The sequence below is a fragment of the Hemicordylus capensis genome, chromosome 9 (genome assembly GCF_027244095.1).
Source record: "Hemicordylus capensis ecotype Gifberg chromosome 9, rHemCap1.1.pri, whole genome shotgun sequence".
Taxonomy (NCBI): Eukaryota; Metazoa; Chordata; class Lepidosauria; order Squamata; family Cordylidae; genus Hemicordylus; species Hemicordylus capensis.
The window spans coordinates 31,725,168-31,742,337 of NC_069665.1; the positions used below are offsets into that span (position 1 = coordinate 31,725,168).

The 17,170-nt window shown below is 55.7% G+C and overlaps 3 protein-coding genes across 5 annotated transcripts; 1 reads left to right on the forward strand and 2 right to left on the reverse strand.

The window, feature by feature from the left end:
- Positions 1–832: 832 nt before the first annotated feature.
- Positions 833–9,152, reverse strand: COG8 (component of oligomeric golgi complex 8). 3 transcript variants are annotated; one of them, XM_053270586.1, is made up of 6 exons: positions 8,459–9,152; positions 7,810–8,017; positions 6,217–7,038; positions 5,330–5,498; positions 1,649–1,802; positions 833–1,472 (listed from the first exon to the last, which is right to left on the reverse strand). In XM_053270586.1, the coding sequence occupies exons 1-6, from the start codon at positions 8,815–8,817 to the stop codon at positions 1,355–1,357; spliced, it is 1,830 nt and encodes a 609-aa protein (XP_053126561.1). In that variant the 5' UTR covers positions 8,818–9,152; the 3' UTR covers positions 833–1,354. The 3 variants fall into 3 exon arrangements, with proteins under 3 accessions (XP_053126561.1, XP_053126559.1, XP_053126560.1); XM_053270584.1 differs by lacking the exons at positions 833–1,472; positions 1,649–1,802 and adding an exon at positions 4,469–5,037 and having other exon boundaries at positions 8,459–9,143; XM_053270585.1 differs by lacking the exons at positions 833–1,472; positions 1,649–1,802; positions 5,330–5,498 and adding an exon at positions 4,469–5,037 and having other exon boundaries at positions 8,459–9,149.
- A 74-nt stretch (positions 9,153–9,226) lies between these two features.
- Positions 9,227–12,276, forward strand: NIP7 (nucleolar pre-rRNA processing protein NIP7). Its single transcript, XM_053270592.1, has 5 exons — positions 9,227–9,470; positions 10,494–10,580; positions 10,998–11,136; positions 11,648–11,788; positions 11,884–12,276. Exons 1-5 carry the CDS (start codon positions 9,415–9,417, stop codon positions 12,001–12,003), a joined length of 543 nt encoding a protein of 180 aa, XP_053126567.1. The 5' UTR covers positions 9,227–9,414; the 3' UTR covers positions 12,004–12,276.
- Positions 12,277–12,710: 434 nt separating this feature from the next.
- Positions 12,711–16,382, reverse strand: TMED6 (transmembrane p24 trafficking protein 6). Its single transcript, XM_053270590.1, has 4 exons — positions 15,390–16,382; positions 14,489–14,615; positions 13,769–13,920; positions 12,711–13,337 (listed from the first exon to the last, which is right to left on the reverse strand). Exons 1-4 carry the CDS (start codon positions 15,606–15,608, stop codon positions 13,104–13,106), a joined length of 732 nt encoding a protein of 243 aa, XP_053126565.1. The 5' UTR covers positions 15,609–16,382; the 3' UTR covers positions 12,711–13,103.
- Between the last annotated feature and the right edge of the window lie 788 nt (positions 16,383–17,170).

Genomic DNA, 17,170 nt, shown 5'->3' on the forward strand with positions numbered 1-17,170 from the left:
CCGATCTTCGCCTGCAAGAAGCCCTGGCCCTCCAGCACGTCTCAGCGCTGTCTCGTTCTGCCGGAAAGGCTGTCCAAGGAGCTGTGCCCAGGGCCACCACGTGGCATGCTTGGGCTTGGACAGCCCCGTTCTGCACCATTTCCAAACTCAGCGCTATTCAGTCCTGTCTTGGCTTGTGTGCGGGAACAGCCAGAGAAGTGGAAGTGGAGGGGAGGTGGTCTTCAGCCTCGCGCTTCGCCACTCCAAGCCCTGCGACCTCCACCTCAGCACCACCGTTCTGCATCCCATGTCAGTCATTCTGGGACGGGAGTGTGTCTTTACCGTGGAACAAAGTGGGATGCGCCCCACCCTGGCCTGTGTGTGTTTACCTGTTGCTGATCAGGGAGAAGGGATAGCTATGTGTGAGGAAAGAGATGGACATGCTTCCTTCCTCCCCTCCTAAGCGGGAGCTGTGCCCAATCTGTCAGTGTCTTCCTTCTGCCAACTGGGCTTCTAGTCCAGGATTTCAAAATCCGAAGCAGGGGCCCTCTCTGGGGGGCTCTGTGCACAGAGGCAGATTTTGATATACTACAGCGTTCTGGCTCCCCAGGTGTGAACTGAGCTGCAGCTTGCTCCTGTGCTTTCATCTTGTCTCGAGTTCTGCTGAGGAAGGGCAGGTGAGGTGGCTCTCCTTAGGGAAACTCTTCTGGGGGGATTTTGCTTAGAAGACTGTTACCATCCAGCTCATCCTTTCACATCATATATATGTACATAATTTTAGTTGATCTTTGTGTGAGAGAGGGAGCAGCTTATGGGAGTGGAATAAAAGGATGAAAACAAGGATCTGAAACCATTTGCCTTTTTACATATTCAGGTGGCTTTCTAAGGAAAACCATAAGATGTGTGTCATGTTTATTTTAGAAACACAGCCAAGAACAAAGAGCAGATTTCTTTATGCTTTCTGGGAAACGCTTGCCAAAACGGGAACAGACAATCCCAAAGTCTTCCGGGGCAGAGAAGGTCTGAGGCAGAAGAGGAGGAAGAAGGAGCTCCATCCTCCTGGCTGCTGCAGCCTTTCATGTTCTCCCTCCTGCAGCAGCAAAAGCCTCTCAGCCCTGCAGCCAGAGGCGGCTAAAGCACAGCGTCCAGCGACATTGTGCAAAGCCCAAGGGCTGGGCGGGGGACAGACCACAGCGGGGAATGGCGGCCTCAGTGGGAGCAGACCACATGCTGGTGCATGTTACCATTAAGCTTTGCTCAACACCGGCTAAGGGCTGCTGTTGCTGTAAGGTAAGTCTCGGAGCAGCTCCATCTCTGAGAACCCTCCACAGCTGCTAGAGACAGGAGCTGTTCAGGGCCTTCAGGCAGCTGCTCCTCATCCCATGGGAGTTGCAGCAGGGAAAGACACAAGAAGCAGACTCCCCGCTTGCAGTGGTGTCTGTTGTGACGTCCAGGGGTCGGCCTGCAGAGCTGGGCGGGCTCTGCTGCTGCTCCTGAAGGGCAAAGAGGGCAGGAAGACCCTTGTGGCATTGCAGGCAGCACCAGCACTCAGCTGCAACCTCCCTTGCCCCAGGCAGAAGCAGCAAGGCCCAGTCCTCCTCTCGCTGCAAGTGGCCCTTCCCCAGCTCCAGGCAAAGGGAAGACCACCTCTGTGTCTGTCCCCACTCACTGGTAGAGCTTGTCCCACTCCACATTCACAAAAGTCCTGCTGTCCATCTTGTCAATGTACAGCACACCCTGCAGGTGGTCCATCTCATGCTGGAGGATGCGGGCTGCCCAGCCGCTCGCCTGCCACTTCGTCTGCTCCCCTGCTTCATTCAGGCCTGTGGGGGTGGAAAGAGGGGCTCTGGTTTGCTTTTAACGGCCGCCACGATTTTGACACCAACAAATAAGGTAAATCATGACAGGAGCTAGAAGAAGGTTGCAGGGGGTGGGGTGGGGTGGGGTGGGGTGGTCCTCCTCTAACCTGCTTGTAGGGACTTTCCCAACTACATGCAGGTGACAGTGATTGACATAATCAAGACCCCCTCCCCCCCCTTCAAGGGCAGCATCCACTGGGGATCCAGAAGTGCAGACACAGAGTCAAGGCTCTGCATGGACTGATGCTGGCTCCCAAACGGCCATCCTGCATCCTTGGCATGAACTCCTTATCATCACATACTGGCGGGGAAGTCCAGCTCACCTGACACCTGCACAGCTTGGTACCTGGGGACACAAGCCGAGAAGCCACTGATGCTTTCGCAGCCCTCCGGGAAGGAGACCAGCCGGGAGTCGAGGACCCTCATGGTGGGGTTCACAAACACGCGCAAGGGGAAGGGGCTCATCTGCCTGGCCTCGCGCATGCTGGGGGCATTCTCCTGCCACAGCCTCTCGGGGAACTCAGCCACGAAGACCTGGAGTGGCACGCCCAGCTGGGGGGCGCTGAGACCCACACTCTCTTGCCTCCACATCACACGCTGGAGTGTCTGGATGAGGGCCTGCACCTCTCTGCTGGCAATCTGCGCAGGCTCCACGGGGGCAGCGACACCACGCAGGACTGGATCTCCCACACGGCACACGTGGCTGAAGGGCGGCGTCGGTGGCTTCAGGATCTTGCGCCGCAGGTACTGCCAATAGGTGCGCTGCTTCTCAAGCCGAGGGGAGGTGGCGTGGCTGCAATGAGGGCACAGCGCAGGACGGGCCCATGGAGGTGGGAAGAGTCTCATCCGGCAGTGGCTCTGCAGGAACACACGGGTTACGGCAGGCCGCAGCCAGCAAACGGCCATCGCCGCTTCAGTCAGGAGGCCAAGGAATCTGTCCAAAACAACAGCAACAAACCATGCAGAGAGCGGCTCCAGAGGGCTGCTACGTCCAACTGGGCCAAGCCAGGGCCATGTGGAGCAGAAGACAGCCCCTGTCTGAAGCCTGGGCTGGAGTCTGCAAGGCATCCTTTGTGCAACAAAGAGACGCCCACGGACAGGGAACCCCAGGCGATGGCAACTACAACGCCCATCATGCCCAGCTGCAGTGACCTTCAGCTGGGAATGACGGGCGTTGTAGTTAACAATATCTGGGAACCCCTGCTACAGAATCACTGCCCACCAGCAACTCCCCCCCCAAAAGACATTTCTCTAGTTGTGTGTGTGTGTGTGTGTGTGTGTGTGTGTGTGTGTGTATATATATATATATATATATATATATATATATATATATATATATATATATGGAGAGAGAGAGAGAGAGAGAGAAGCACCCTAACCCCACAAATATTCATTCATATATATGAATACACACACACACACACATATACACACACACAGAGGATAGCAAAGCGAGGCTGGAGGCCACCAGACTGAGAGAGACGCCTCCCCGCAAGCGCCCCCCCCCACCCCGCTCCTACCTGGCCTGGCCCCTGATGATGCCGCAGCAGCCAGCGGACCTCCCCCCACTCCCAACCTGGAGGCGGCACGCGGAGGAAGCGGAAGTGCCTGGGGCTGCTGGGAAATGGAGTCCTCCTCGCTGCAGCACCGCCCCCGGCGGCAGGAGGCGTTCCTGCAGGAGCTCTGGGCCTCTTCGTTCCCCGCTGGCAAGAGCTGCTGTAGCCAAGCGCAGGGGAAATTGCCCGCTCGTCATGCCAGAGGAGCTTGGCCTCTTCTGGCCCGTGCAGGCAGCCCTAACTCGCTTCCTCGCAGGCGCCGAGGCCTTGGAAGGCAGCCGTCCTTCCACTGCCACCCACCAGGTTCCTTACAGCTGCTTGCCTGCCCTCTCTTCGGGTTCTCAGTTCTCACTGCCACAAAGCCCTTATTTTCCTGCAACAGCAGGCTTCTCCTGGAGTTGTTCCAAATACACACACACGGCCCACCTACAAGGCAAGTGCAGTTTCCCAATTTACGGAGAGCCTCACAACACGCTGATTTCCGTACACAACGTTGGAATATTTTTTCAATTTTCAGAAATCAGGGAGACAAAATAATGGCTGAAAATTTGAAAGGAGCCAAGAGTTTCTTCAGAGTTGTTTAAGCACATCCACGCTGACTGGGAAAGTTTCGAACTTTTGAGAGCCTCACAACATGCTGGTTTTCATGCACCAAGTTGAAGTATTTTTGACATTTTATAAAATCTGGCTTTTAAAATCATGTCAGAAGACATAGAAATAGCCAGGAGATTCCTCCCCCAACCCAATGGAGTTATTAAGCATTTCCAGGGAGGGCTGGGAGAGACCCCTTGAGACAGAGGGGCTGCCAGTTGCTCTAACAACACCGCGCTCCATGGACCAATGCTTGTTGATCTAGCAGCAGAAAGCAACTTCACAGCCTGACATTTCAGGAAAAAGCTTTCTGCAGACTGAGTCACCAAACAATTCAGAAGGGAAGGAGGAAGACATCAGCACATCTCTGTTAAAGAGGGAGGTACAGAAAAATCTGGTATGCACGAAGCAAATATCTACAGGATGGAAAGTATCAGGCTCCTCTCACAGTACTGCACAATGCATTAGACACCACTAAGAAACAAAAGAGCAATCATCACGTTTATTCAGACCCTGAGCCACCTCCGCCACTGGCATACAGCTGCCTCTGCCTGATTTGCAAGCACAACCCCATCTCCACACCCATCGTCCCTGCCAGATCCATGGGAGGCCAACCCCCTTCCCTGTCCTTGCAGGCTCAAAGGGAGCGCAGAGGTGGGAGCCAACCACCAGTCCAAATCCAGCAATACACTGCTAGGCTCCTCTCCAGCCCAGCCCGCCACGGTGGGGCAGGCACCCCACCAGACAGCCACAACTCAGACAGGACTACTCTGGAGGAGGAGGGGCACTGAGCTGCATTCCGTCCCCAAGTGCTGGGCCGCTCTCCTCTGCTTGCAAAGCGGGACTTGTGGTGGCAGGTTCTTCTTCCTGCTTTGGGACAGGGGGCTCCAAGTGCAATGGAGAGGCCAGGCCTTCCTGGCTGAGCCCTTCCTCCTCAGGTAGGGGAAAGACACTTTCCTTCTCGGGCAGGACTGAGGCCAAGAGCTCCTGGACCGCCTGCTCATCCATAGAGCCAAGGCTCCCGTACTTGTGCAGCTGAGTGGGGGGAACACCTAGAAGGCAAAGGAAGAAGATGCAAAGACTAGAAGCCAGAATCTTCCATCGCTTCACAGCTGACCAGACCCATAGAAGACTGGGTCTTCTCCACTGCTCCCAAGGCTACCCTCTCTCCCTTTTCCCCCAAGAGAGACCACCGTGAGAGTTTGCCAGTCCCGGACCAACGAGGACACCCACAGAGCTGCAAACAGGAACTAGGCACAAGTGCAATACACTGAGGTCCAGCAGCTTAACAAGGCGGCACCTCTCGTTCTAACACCTCCCACAAGTGAAGAAAGGGAGCCATACCCAGAGTCTGTGCAATTTGGGCAGGGGGGAAGAGGAGCTGGAGGCAGCGGTTAAGGTAGGGCACCAAGTCTTCCAAGAAAGCTGTACAGAACTGAGTGAACAGTTCCTGTTCTCGGCCACTGAAAGCCACCGCCTCCGCCCGGTGGAAAGCCAAGATGACCTTTGTCACCTGCAATGAGTGGGGAGAGAGAGAGAGAGGGAGAGGGAGAGAGAAAGAGAGCGCCTGGAATCAGTTGCTTTGTGCCTTCAGTAGAAGAACCACCCTTTTCTGGGGCTGCAGCCTCACTAAGTACCAGCTTGACCAAGTTCATCGAGAAGTGTACGAGAAGTACAGTTAATGATTTTGGGGAGGACACCAACAGATGCTTCTACTGCAGACATACGACAGCAGCATTAGGGCAGAGGCATGAAGAGATTGACGCAGCCTCCTATGGTGCAGAAAAGGCTGGCAAGCTCTTTTAGGAACCTTCCTAACAACATGATGCAGGCAAATGGACATCTACAGTGGCCTCTGCACCTTATTTATTTATTTAAAATATTTATGGCCCACGCCTCCAGTACACTACTATAAAATATATACAATGTAAAATAAAAGATTAATAAAGTTAGACAAGTTAAAAGACCTTACACTCTGTGACCTGGCAGCAGCTTCTCCAAAGTTACATGAAGGAGTCTCTCTCAGCCCTATCTGGCATCTCCAAGATAGGGCTGAGACCTGCCTGTAACCTTGGAGAGGCCGCTGCCAGCCTGTGTAAGCAATACTGAGCTAGGTGGACCAATGGTCTGACTCGCTATAAAGCAGCTTCCTATGTTCCCAGACTGGTGGAATACTTTTCTTCCTCCAGTCCCAATCCCAGATTCCTGAAAGAGCAAAGAAAGAGTCCCACCTGGCCAAGTGCATCCTCCAGGGCAGTGGCCACGTCCTGAGCAAGAGCCACGGGGCAGCAGAGGCGCAGGTCATTGAAAGCCACCAGGATGTTGTTGAGGAAGCAGGCAAGTGGCGGGAAGTCTAGGAGCACCATAGGGGGCTGCAAAGTGCCTGGCTGGGCAGACGGCACTGCCACAGGGATTGTGCTGCCCAGGACGGCAGGGGCAGAGAGGAGAGTGTAGGAGTCCATCTCCTCCTGGAATTTGTTCACAGCTTCCTGCACAGCTTTCTTGAAGGTCAGCAGCGCAACCCGCTGAAAGATAGGGGCAAGCTGGCCCCGGAAGTCTGCTCCTACGCGACTGAAGGACAAGCCAAAGTACATGCACTGGCCCAGCAGAGAGTCCAGGCGGCCACCCACACCACGTTGTAAGTCACGCTCAAGCACCTGCAGGAACTCCGAGACTTTCTGCAAGACCCACCCATGAAAGATGGCGCTCTCATTGAGACTGTCCTGCCCAGGAGGTGGCACCAGAGGCTCCTCATCTGCAAAAATGGCCCGATACTGTGTGACAATGTCGAAGAGGTGCACGCGGCACGCCTCAATAGTCTTGGTAATATGCACGTAGGGATCGGCATCAGGGATGGCGGCTAGGATGGAGCGCAGCCAGATGTCCCGCGCCTGCAGGAAGGTAATGCGTAGTTCGGCCTCAGTGAAGACGTCCATGCAACGCAGGTAGCCGATGACACGCAGGCAGGCTGGCAGCTGGATGTTGGTGCGAAGCTGCTGGATCAGCTGGGTAAGCATGAGCTGTGTGGACTGGCGCACCTCAGCCACTATGCCCTACGGAGGGAAAGGAAAAACAAATACCCTCCTTTTCCTGGGTGCTTCCCAGGAAAGCACCCCAGCCATCCCCTGCCACTACACAAAACTGAGGCCCCAGAACTTCCTTTCTGGGAAGAGGCACAACCTTCAGAGCAGGGATGGGTGGACTGACTTCAGTCTTGCATGGCCCATGTCTTCTCCTAGACTCCCCGTGTGGTCCACTGATAAGTTTTAAGTTTACAAAATAAAAGCTCTCTCTCATATATGTGTTATGTGCTCCCAAACACCCTCTTGCTCAAGAAGTGCTTTGCTGGATCAGACCAGAGTCCAGCTAGACCAGCCTGCTTTGCAAGAACCCCAGCAATCGGCAGTGCGAGGAGAAAATGGCCGCCAACATCATTCACCTTCTATCTACCCCACTTTACAGTTTCATGAGTACACTTCGATTCGTAAACATGTTCCATTCTTATAGAAAGAGAAGCAAACACTATCATCTGTTCAGCACATGCACAACTCAAGTACAAAGAGTTAGTATAATGCAGTAAAGCAGCTGTTAAGCAAGAAGAAAAATACTCAAAAGTTGCAAATCACATTCTGTTCCAAGAGTGTGATTGGAATCTGGGGCTCAGCTATCACAGGGGAGTCAAACCAACAAGATCAAGCCTAGGAGGCGAACCCCCCTCCTCTTATACAAGAAGGGGAACTTAAGCAAATGCAAGGGACTGCTCCGGTCCCTAGCATCGCTCTGGAGAAGAGGCTCTTTTGGAAGCGGTGTGGATTTGTCCATACCTGGATGACCAGGATGGCAGCATGTTTCTTCTCCAGGCGTCGCACATAAGCAACGAGCTCCAGGGCCTCCTCGTAGTAGCTGTTGCGGACGCAGGTGTCCATGAGCTGGGGGATCTCCAGAATTTCAAGGATCTCTGTGTGACGATTCAAGGTCAGGTTGTTCATGCGGCGGCTCTGGGCGATCTGCTCAGCATCTCGTGTGAAGTTTCTGTGAAGAGAGGAAGAAAAAAAGCACACAGGTTAGCGCACGCAAGACAGATGGATGCCCTAACCCCAGAGTAAGAAAACGAAAGCAGGCACGCTAGCTGGTCACAGTTACTATGACTATATACTGCTCTTCAACCAAAGTTCTCCAAACGGTTTACACAGAAAATTAAATAATACATAAATAAGATGGTCCCCTGTCCCCAAAGGGCTCCCAATCTAAAGAGAAACCTGACACCAGCCACTGGAGGGATGCTGTGCTGGGGCTGGAGAGGGCCAGTTGCTCTCCCCCTGCTAAAGGTAAGAGAATCGCTGCGGGGAAAGGTCTCCCTCTCCTTAGTTGGGCCACCTGCCAAATGATCCCCTCAAGCACAGGCTGGACGTGGCTCCCGCCCGAGAGCCTCCCCCGCTGCCCCTCCAGGAGCGGCCCCACCGGCGGCCTCACCGGCAGGCCTCGGCGAAGGGCGGGAGGCGACCCAGGAGGCGGTCCAGGCCGGCCTCGATGCCCCCGAAGCCGCGGCGCGTCTCGGCCGTGCACTCGGCGGAGCGGATGAAGGCCTTGTAGTGGGCGAAGGCCAGGGCCCGCGTCTGCGCCCCGAGCTGGGCCCGCTCCTCCGCCAGCCGGCCGGGCTCCCTCCGCAGCGCCTCCACGCCCAGCCCCGACAGCGCCGCCAGGTAGCCCGCCAGCTCCGCGTCCCCCGCCGCAGCCGGCAGGGGCGCCGCCCGGAACAGCCAGGCCAGCAGGCTCGCCTCCTCCAGGTCGGCTCCGCCGGAGCCCAGCACAGGCGACACCGAGGCGGCCATCGGGCCTGCTTCGAGTCGACGTGGACCAGGGAGGGGGTCGTTATGGCAACCGGGGCTCTAGCCGGAAGGGCCCGGCGGAAGGTCCGGGTGCCGCTCTGGCCACTACAGCCTAGGACTCTGTGGTTGCCTCGTAGAGTTAGCAAAAGCCTAGAGGGGAAAAGCGGCCTCACTTCCTCTCGGAATGTGAAGCAGCCACCGGTCATGGTCCTCTTAGGGCGCTATAGACTCAATTTCAGCATTTCCCCCCAACCCAGAACAAGACCCAAGTTAGAAATAGCGGGGAGGGCCCCTTTGCTGAGCGGGACGGGCTCGCTATTGCCACTGTCCATCCAAGACCGCTCTACGATATCAAGATCTATGGCCGCAGGGACCGGAAGTTACCTATCCAGTCCTTATATACGTCTTTTCCGACGGCTTTCCCAAGCGGCGAAGCTCTAGCTCAGCGGTCACCCACAAGCCCGTAGCTAGAGCGGCCTAAAGCGCGAGCACGGAAGCTTCCGGTTCCGGTGTCTTCCGGTCCCCTGCCTCCTCGAGTCTGGGCACGTGGGGCTCCCTTTGCGTCCGTCCGGCTCGGGAGGAGGTAGGCGAGACGGGGCGATGAGGCCCTTGACGGAGGAGGAGACCCGCGCGCTGTTCGAGAAGCTCGCCAGATAGTAAGTAGATGTGGAGGCGGCGACGGCGGGGTAGGGCGAGGTGCAGTCCTTCGTAGAAGCAGCCTGTGGAACTAGCTGCCACCAGATTTGGTAACGGCTTTGAAGGGGGCTGGGATGATTCCAAGGCGTAGAGACAGCTATAAGCTACGATAGTCAAATGGAATCTCCATGTCTAGAGGCAGTGTACCTGTAAATATCAGTTGCAGGGCAAGTATTTGTTTAGCATACGTGTATACTGCCCAAAACTCACGTCTCTCGGCGGTTTACAATAAAACAGATTTAAAGAAAATGACAACATTTAAACAGTGATAAGTTCTGGAAGTTAATTTAAAGCCTGGGTGAATAAGTATGTCTTAAACGCCCTTTTAAAGGCTGTCAGAGAAAGGAAGGCTCTTCGTTTTGCATTCCCAAGCCTTGGGGTAGCAATGGAAAAGGCTGGTCCCCAAGTAGCCACCAGACAAGCTGGTGGCAGCTGCAGAGGGACCTCCCCAGCTGATCTCGCTAGGCAGCAGGGCCCATCGTGGAGAAGCTGGAGCGGGCTGTTTGCCAACATGTCCTGTTCCTGGGCTTCTCCGTGGGGCTGCTCTAATTTGGCCCACTTTGATCTAGTGCAGCACCTGGGCAGATAGATCTACGGAGGAGAGGTCTGCCAGTGGCCGTGAGCTGTGCTAGCTAAATGGGGCATGTGTGTTCAGAGGCAGCATGCTGAGAATGGACATTGCTTTAGTGCCATGTCGGCCACTGTGGGGAGCCAGAGACTGGACTAGATGCATTTTATTAGGCCTGATCTTTTAGGGTGCTTCTTGTGTGTACAAATACAACAAATACTTTTCAACAAAGTTTTTCCAAAACATAGGAAAAGTAAATAAATAAAATAGTCCTTTCCCCAGAGGGCTTGCAGTCTTTAAAAAAAAAACAAAAAAAACCATGACAGACACCAGCAACAACCGCTGGGGATGGAGAGGGCTAGTTGCTCTCCCTGCTCAATACAGAGAATTACCACTTTGTCCCTCCCTCCCACAGTGTTGGTGAGAACATCCAGCTACTCATTGACCGGCCTGATGGTGCCTATTGCTTCCGCCTGCACAAGGACCGCGTCTATTATCTCAGGTGAGGGGAAGCTGAGCCCAGGGCAAGACGAACTGTCCTCACAAGGGAGTCCCTGTTGCCAGAGGATTTGGGGGGGGGGGGCAACGACTAGGGCTTGTGCCTGCATTCTTGTTTCCAGTCCCCAGAACTGTCTTTTCCCTCCCTTAGCTCAGCCCTGTGTGTGTGTGTCTAGGCAGGTTGGGCTCAGGATGGTCAGTTTAGAAGCCAGAACTGTGTTTTGCATCATAAAACCAGACTTCTGGCTTGTGTGTTGCCTACAAGCCCAGCTTGTATTTGAAAAGCCGAAGTGGTGGTTGCTCAGCTGGTGTTCCTCTTCCACTTCTCTGAGTGCTGCTGTCATGAGGCAGGGCTGATCCTGACAGCCACTTGACGACTCGCTCCCTCCTGCACGTGTTGTCTCTGCTTTCTGTTTCTTAGTGAGAGGATCCTGAAGCTGGCTACAAACATTCCCCGGGAGAATCTGGTGTCTCTGGGGAGCTGTTTTGGCAAGTTTACCAAGACTCAGAAGTTCCGGCTCCACATCACTGCCCTGGACTACCTTGCCCCTTATGCCAAGGTAAAGGGGGGACAGACTCGAGGGGCACCGTTTCAGATGTGTTCTGCCTCTGTTTGAGGAAAGGGATTTCATCCAGCTCTTGTGGGGTGGAATGCGGAGTCACTTGACCTTTGGGAATTTGAAACAACCCAGAATGCTAAAGCATTGCAGCTGGGCTGCTTGGTGCTTAACTGGGGAGGCAGGTATTGCCACAATAGTGTTCCCTCCAGGCTCAGAGGCAGCATGCTTCTGAATGCCACTTGTAGGGGAGCAAAGGTGAGTGAGAGAGGGATTTGCCTCCACCTCCTGCCTGTGGGCTTCCCAGAGGCATGTGAGTGGCCATTCTGGAGCCAGGATGCTGGACTAGAGGGCCTTGGCCTGATTCATGTAAGGAAAACGTGGCTGGGCCCAGCTGGTGGCACACACAATCCTCTTCAAAGGACAGGAACTGGGGGCGGGCCTCACTTAAGCAGGGAACTGCTTCCTCCGTCACTGCTGCCAGGTGGGTGCTTCTGATTTCTCTCTCCTGCAGTACAAAGTGTGGGTGAAGCCTGGAGCAGAACAGTCCTTCCTTTACGGGAACCACATCCTGAAGTCTGGCCTGGGCCGCATCACGGAGAGCACTGCTCAGTACCAAGGTGTGGTGGTGTATTCCATGGCTGATGTTCCCCTGGTGAGTGGAGGAGAGTGCTTGGGCAGGGTGCTCGGCTGGGCCAGATTGTCTTGCAAAACAGCCTCCATGCCTGCCTTGCTCTGTTCCACTCTCAGGGCTTTGGAGTGGCAGCCAAGTCGACGCAGGAGTGCCGGAAAGTGGACCCCATGGCGATCGTTGTGTTCCACCAAGCAGATATTGGCGAGTACATACGGCACGAGGAGACACTGACTTAAATGAAAGGGCAGCAAACCCCAAAGACTTTGCCACAGACTGGAACCATCAAACTGCTATCAGTCCTTCGACCAAACTGAACCCCTTTCCCTGCCGATATCGGAAGGCGTGGCGATGCATGTTGCTTGCAGCGAGGAAAAGACTGACAGAACCATAGTAATGCTTTTGCATAATCCGGTGGAACCACCGTATGTGCCTGTCAACAAGCTCGTAAACTATGAGACAGATGCAGGCCTAGTAGCTCCTACACAGTAAAGACTGGATTTTATCTCTGATTTTGTGTTTTGTTTGACCAGGAAGCAGATTAGGGCACAGCCTTTTCCATTTTCCCCTTAAGTGGCCTGAGTCAGAATATTGGCACCTCTGGCTGTTCTGGGATCCAGACATGGATCTTTCCCAGCCTTACCTGGAGATGCTGCCAGGGACTGAACCTGGGACCACCTTCTGCATGCAAAGCAGACGCCCTCCCACTGACCTATGGTCCCTCCCCAATCGGTGTAGTTTTTCACTGGCCCATGGAGAAGAGGCAGCCAGAGCATTCCTTCCCTCCTGGCTGCTGCTGCGTTGGCTTCCCACCTTTCTCTGCCTTCTAGAGAAACAGGTTGCGGGGGAGGAGAGAGTGACTTGTGAGAAGCACCCACAGCCTGCATTTGTAACCACTATGCTAGTATAAAATGTTCTGCATGTGTGCTGTGATTGTAGCAGAGACTGATAGTTCAAGTACTGTTTATTTCATGTAGGCCAGCTTTAATCCAAATGAATCCCCCTCGATTAGTAGGCACCAATCTCTCCCCCGTGATGGCAGGACTTCATAGACCAGGCTTGTGAAGGCAGCTGAAAGAAGCAGCTCCAGCAGGTAGAAGTGCTACTAGTTGTGCACTCTCCTGCTTTTGATGGAGGAACTCTGACCTATCAGCTGCAGCCACTGAGCCAGACTGGTAAGGGGGGAGCCAGGCCCGGGGACTTCCACTCTTCTAGGCTGCCACCACCGGCCTTCGCTCTCACAGGGATTCCCAGCTGCAGTGGCTTTTGTTTGGGGATTCTGGGAGTTGGCGTCTACGACCTCCAGGGGGAACACTGGCCACAACTGCCCAGTGAGCCCTTAGCAGCGTGGCTTGTGGGTTGCCGTGGTGGGCTGCGCCCTAAAGAGGCGCTTCAGGAAGCAGAGCTGGAGGATGCCAGAGAGAACGATGAGGAGGCTCTGGGCGGCTGACCACCAGGTCACGTAGTTCTGATTGGACAGGAGAAGGGAATAGTCCGCCCCGCTGGTCATCCGGATAGTGTTGTAGTAGCGCCACATCTGGAAGATCTGGCCCATCAGTTTCCGGGTGCTCGCCTGTATTAGAAGTGGCAAGGGGGGAGAACAGTAGAAGCGATGCACAGCTGCTGACTACAACTCCCATAAGCCCCAGGCAAAGGCCGCTGCAGCTGAGAATGCTGGGAGTTTTAGTGTCAACAGCTGGGAATTCCTACAAGGGGGAGCCCTGGAGGAAATGCTCTTCACTGCTCCTGGGGAGAGAGCTTTGCCTTAAGAGACAAGCCCACACTCTGCCTCTCTGGCCGACCTTCTCCTTCACTGTTGCTGCTTGAAGGGGGCGATATGTTCCTCTCTCCCTGCCCCCCCCCCTTCAGCACACACCTGCTGGCTAAGAAAGCCAAGCAGGCTGCACAGAGTGTGGCTGTGAGGGAGTGTCCCTCTTGTCCGGCGACTGGGTTCCTAACTAGCTGCCAGCCTATTGCTTCTTGGGAGTCTGTTTTTTAAGTTACCTCAATGGCATCCAGCGTATCATTCAATCTCTTCCTCTCAAGTGCAGATGGCTCTTGTAGGTCGAAGCCCTCGTAAAAGACCCCAAAGTTGAGATAAACCTGGACAGAGCCAAAGTGGTTGTACCGGTTGCTGAGGCACAGCTGGTAGAAGCCTGCAGGGAAGGATCAGCAAGTTGCTGCTGGCCCCCGGAGGAACTGTGGCTCGAGCCTCCCTTTCTCCTCAGGGAGAGGAGGCCTTTGGGGCGGGGCTCAGGCTTCTTGCCCTTGGTGCTTTGAAGTAGCCTTTTCTGGGGCAAACTTCACACTAGTTGGACCAACCACCTTCTGAGATTCCCTAACCCTTTGAGAAGAGATTGACGGGGCAACGGACAATTCCAGGGGACACGGGACTTAAATGTCCAATGGGGCAATCAAAACCACTGTGTTGGAGAGTGCAGAGTGTGTGCCTGTGTGGTGCAGAGCACAGCGTCTGTAAGTTCTCTATCCTCTTTGGGGGTGACTGGGTTCGATTAGGCTCTGCTTCTCTATCCTGCGAGCTGCTTTCCCAAGCAGGATTTTTCCACGAAAGCCGCCCCCCCCCACTCGCTCTTGGAGGGGGGGAGAGACTGCCCTGTTCCGGGTTGTGCATCCTGGCTGCAGCTGAGCCTGAGCTTGTCAGGGGGCTGGGAGGGGGTCTAGAAAGCCCTGGATGCGGCAAAGCCCAGCCAGTGAGTTCGTCACCTGTCTCCGTGGTTTTGAAGTTGATCTGTCCTCGCACATCCTGGGAGGTGCCCAGATGGAGGTTGTTGGGGTCATTTGCGGTGGCCAGGATGTGTCTGTCGTGGCCTATCCCGGAGGTCCACTGCACCTGAAACCAAGTGGCACCACGTGGGACAAGGAGCAGGAGGGGGTTGCAGAGGCTGCGCTCCCTGCCTGCCAGTGGCCTGCTTCAGGTTCCCAAGCAGAGAGGAGCTGCTCTTTCCTGAGCAGGCTTAGGCAGATCTCTCTCGCTCCTGCTTCCATGCCAGAGAGCCAGCCACGGGCAAGGCAGTCCAGCTACTTGGCCTGCAGATTTGTCAAGACAGGAAGGACCCTGAGTGTCCCACTGGCACCCGGAGATGCAGGTTTCTGCACTAGCAAGCCCAGGAGAAATGGGACTACAGTTGCCGCATTTCATCATCAGAGCTCAAGGGAAGAGAGTTCAAGTCTGCACAATCATATGTCATCGAAAAGATACCACTTCACTCTTGTGGCATCTCCTGTGGGTCACAGAACAGTTGGATTTGCAGGGTGTGCTTTACTGCCATTACCATTAAGTTGCCACATCACAATTGGGGCCACTGTTTTCTAGATGGAACAACTGGAGAGATGTTGCGTAGGGCAAGGCCACGCCCCATGCGATCCCCCACCCACCCCACCACATGCAAGGTGAAGATCCAACTCTGACCTGGGCTTTCTCGTACTCCGCTCCAGGATCCCGCACCCCATCTACATTTGTGGCAACAGCCAGCAGATGCCACTGGCACTGGGTTTGCCCAGCGGAGCGCAGCCATGCCGTTGGAGAGAGTCTTTCCTGGGCAATCCGCAACCCAGGAGCCCCTCCCCAGAGAGAGAGCAAGTGGTTCCTGCCAGGCGCACCCACCTGATAGCTGAAGTAGAAGTAGCCGCTCTGGTGTGCAAACTGCCAGAAGCACTCGATGCCGCCTGCGGGGATCACGATGGCGAAGTCATTCTGGTCTGCCCCGCGGGAGAGAGGCTGGTCGCCAGAGCCACTCAGCGGCTCCGACTTGCGGGCCTGGGCAAGCTCCAGCCCCACGAGCCAGCCCGCCACCAGCAGAGCCACAGGGAGCCTCGGCGGCATGTCGGCTGTGAGGAGCCAGCACTGGCAGGGCGGGAGCGAGTGGAGCCCGCTGGCGGGAGCTAATCATTAACTGAGCTGCCCACGCCCTGCGCCTGCTGTGCTGGACCCAGTCCGGGGCCTCCTCCTCAAGGAGAGCCTGCTGCCTGGAGGGCAGCCCCCGCGGGGTGAGCTGGCCAAATGCTGCTTCAAGGGCCACACACAGCCTCTCCCCTCCTGGGCCCCGTCAGTCCCAGCAGCCACTGCCAAGACATGCCTGGGAGGCTCTGAACTGGCGGGAGGGAGAAGAGACCAAGGGGCACAGGCTACGCAAGAGCAGAACTTGGCTGGGCGGCAGGCAGGCAGGCAGGCAGGCAGCACCCGCCCCCCATCGGCAGCAGCTCTGCCCAGTCTGATTCTGACGGGAGGGCTTCACTCTCCGTCTCCTAGGCGGAAGGAATGGCCAACCCAGTTTCACGTGTCGCTCTACATTCCAACCATGGTGTGGAACCTTTGAAAAAGAAAGGCAGTGGTTTGGCCGCCTTCAGCTGGAGCGGCTGCATTCCTCCTCCTCCTCCTCCAGCACAAGCTCTGCTGACTTGCCGCAGCTGGGGCTGAAGGACGCGCCACGGACTCCAGGAGGGCACTTTCCCAGCAAGGGCGATAAGACAGGGCCCCTGGGATTGGGTCTCTGAGCGCACCAGACACACACCGCTCTCGAAGCCGGTGTGGCGGCAGCACACACAAACGGCCCCCTTTGGTTCCTACACTGGATTCTAAGCCAGGTCAGAGGGCAGCTGGACAACGCCCCCCCCCGACCTGCCCCCCCCACAATCAGCCTTCCCTCCAACCCAGGTTTCCAGTCCAACTCTGCCATTCGAGACACACAACACAACCAGAGCAAGGCCCCAAAGGATTGCAAGGTGGGGACCCTCTTCTTCCCCAGCACCACAGCTGCAGACCAGGACGCGGGTTGTTGCCTCCCCAGCCTCTCTAGAAGCTGCAAGGCTGCAAGCCTCTTTGGCTGTGAGCCGCTTGTCCTAAGAAACCAGGGTGGGGTGGGGGGCCAAGGAGGCACAGCTGCCTCTGCTTGCTGCCCTCTCTTTTTCATCCGGAGCTGGTGTGAAGGGGGGCCGCCGTGCTGCCTGCAGGCTGGACATTCGTCAGGCAGAGCTGCACAGTTAACTGCGTAGCTCTACCTGACAAATGGCCAGCCTGCAAGCAGTGCATGAGGCCAGAGAGAGGAGCAAAGAGAGCTCAGGGAAGTCAAGGCAGCTGGACCTCCTTGGGTGGTCCCCTCCTGGCATGAGCCACTCCCGGCGGCTGTGAGAAAGTCACTGGCTGGTTTTGCCACTCCATTCATATGCAGCCAGGTCCCATTCACGTTACATATTCACCACCAGCCCCTTTCTCATGCCCAGGATGAGCAGTGAGCAGACCCTGCCATCTCCCACAGAAGCAACTTCCATTGCCCTCCAGCAGCACCACACCATGGTCACAGCATCCCACCATTTCTGAATGGCTAGGAGGGCAAGCATGGCACAAGAGCGGGGCCCAAACTGTAACTTCCAAGCTTGCAACCCAAA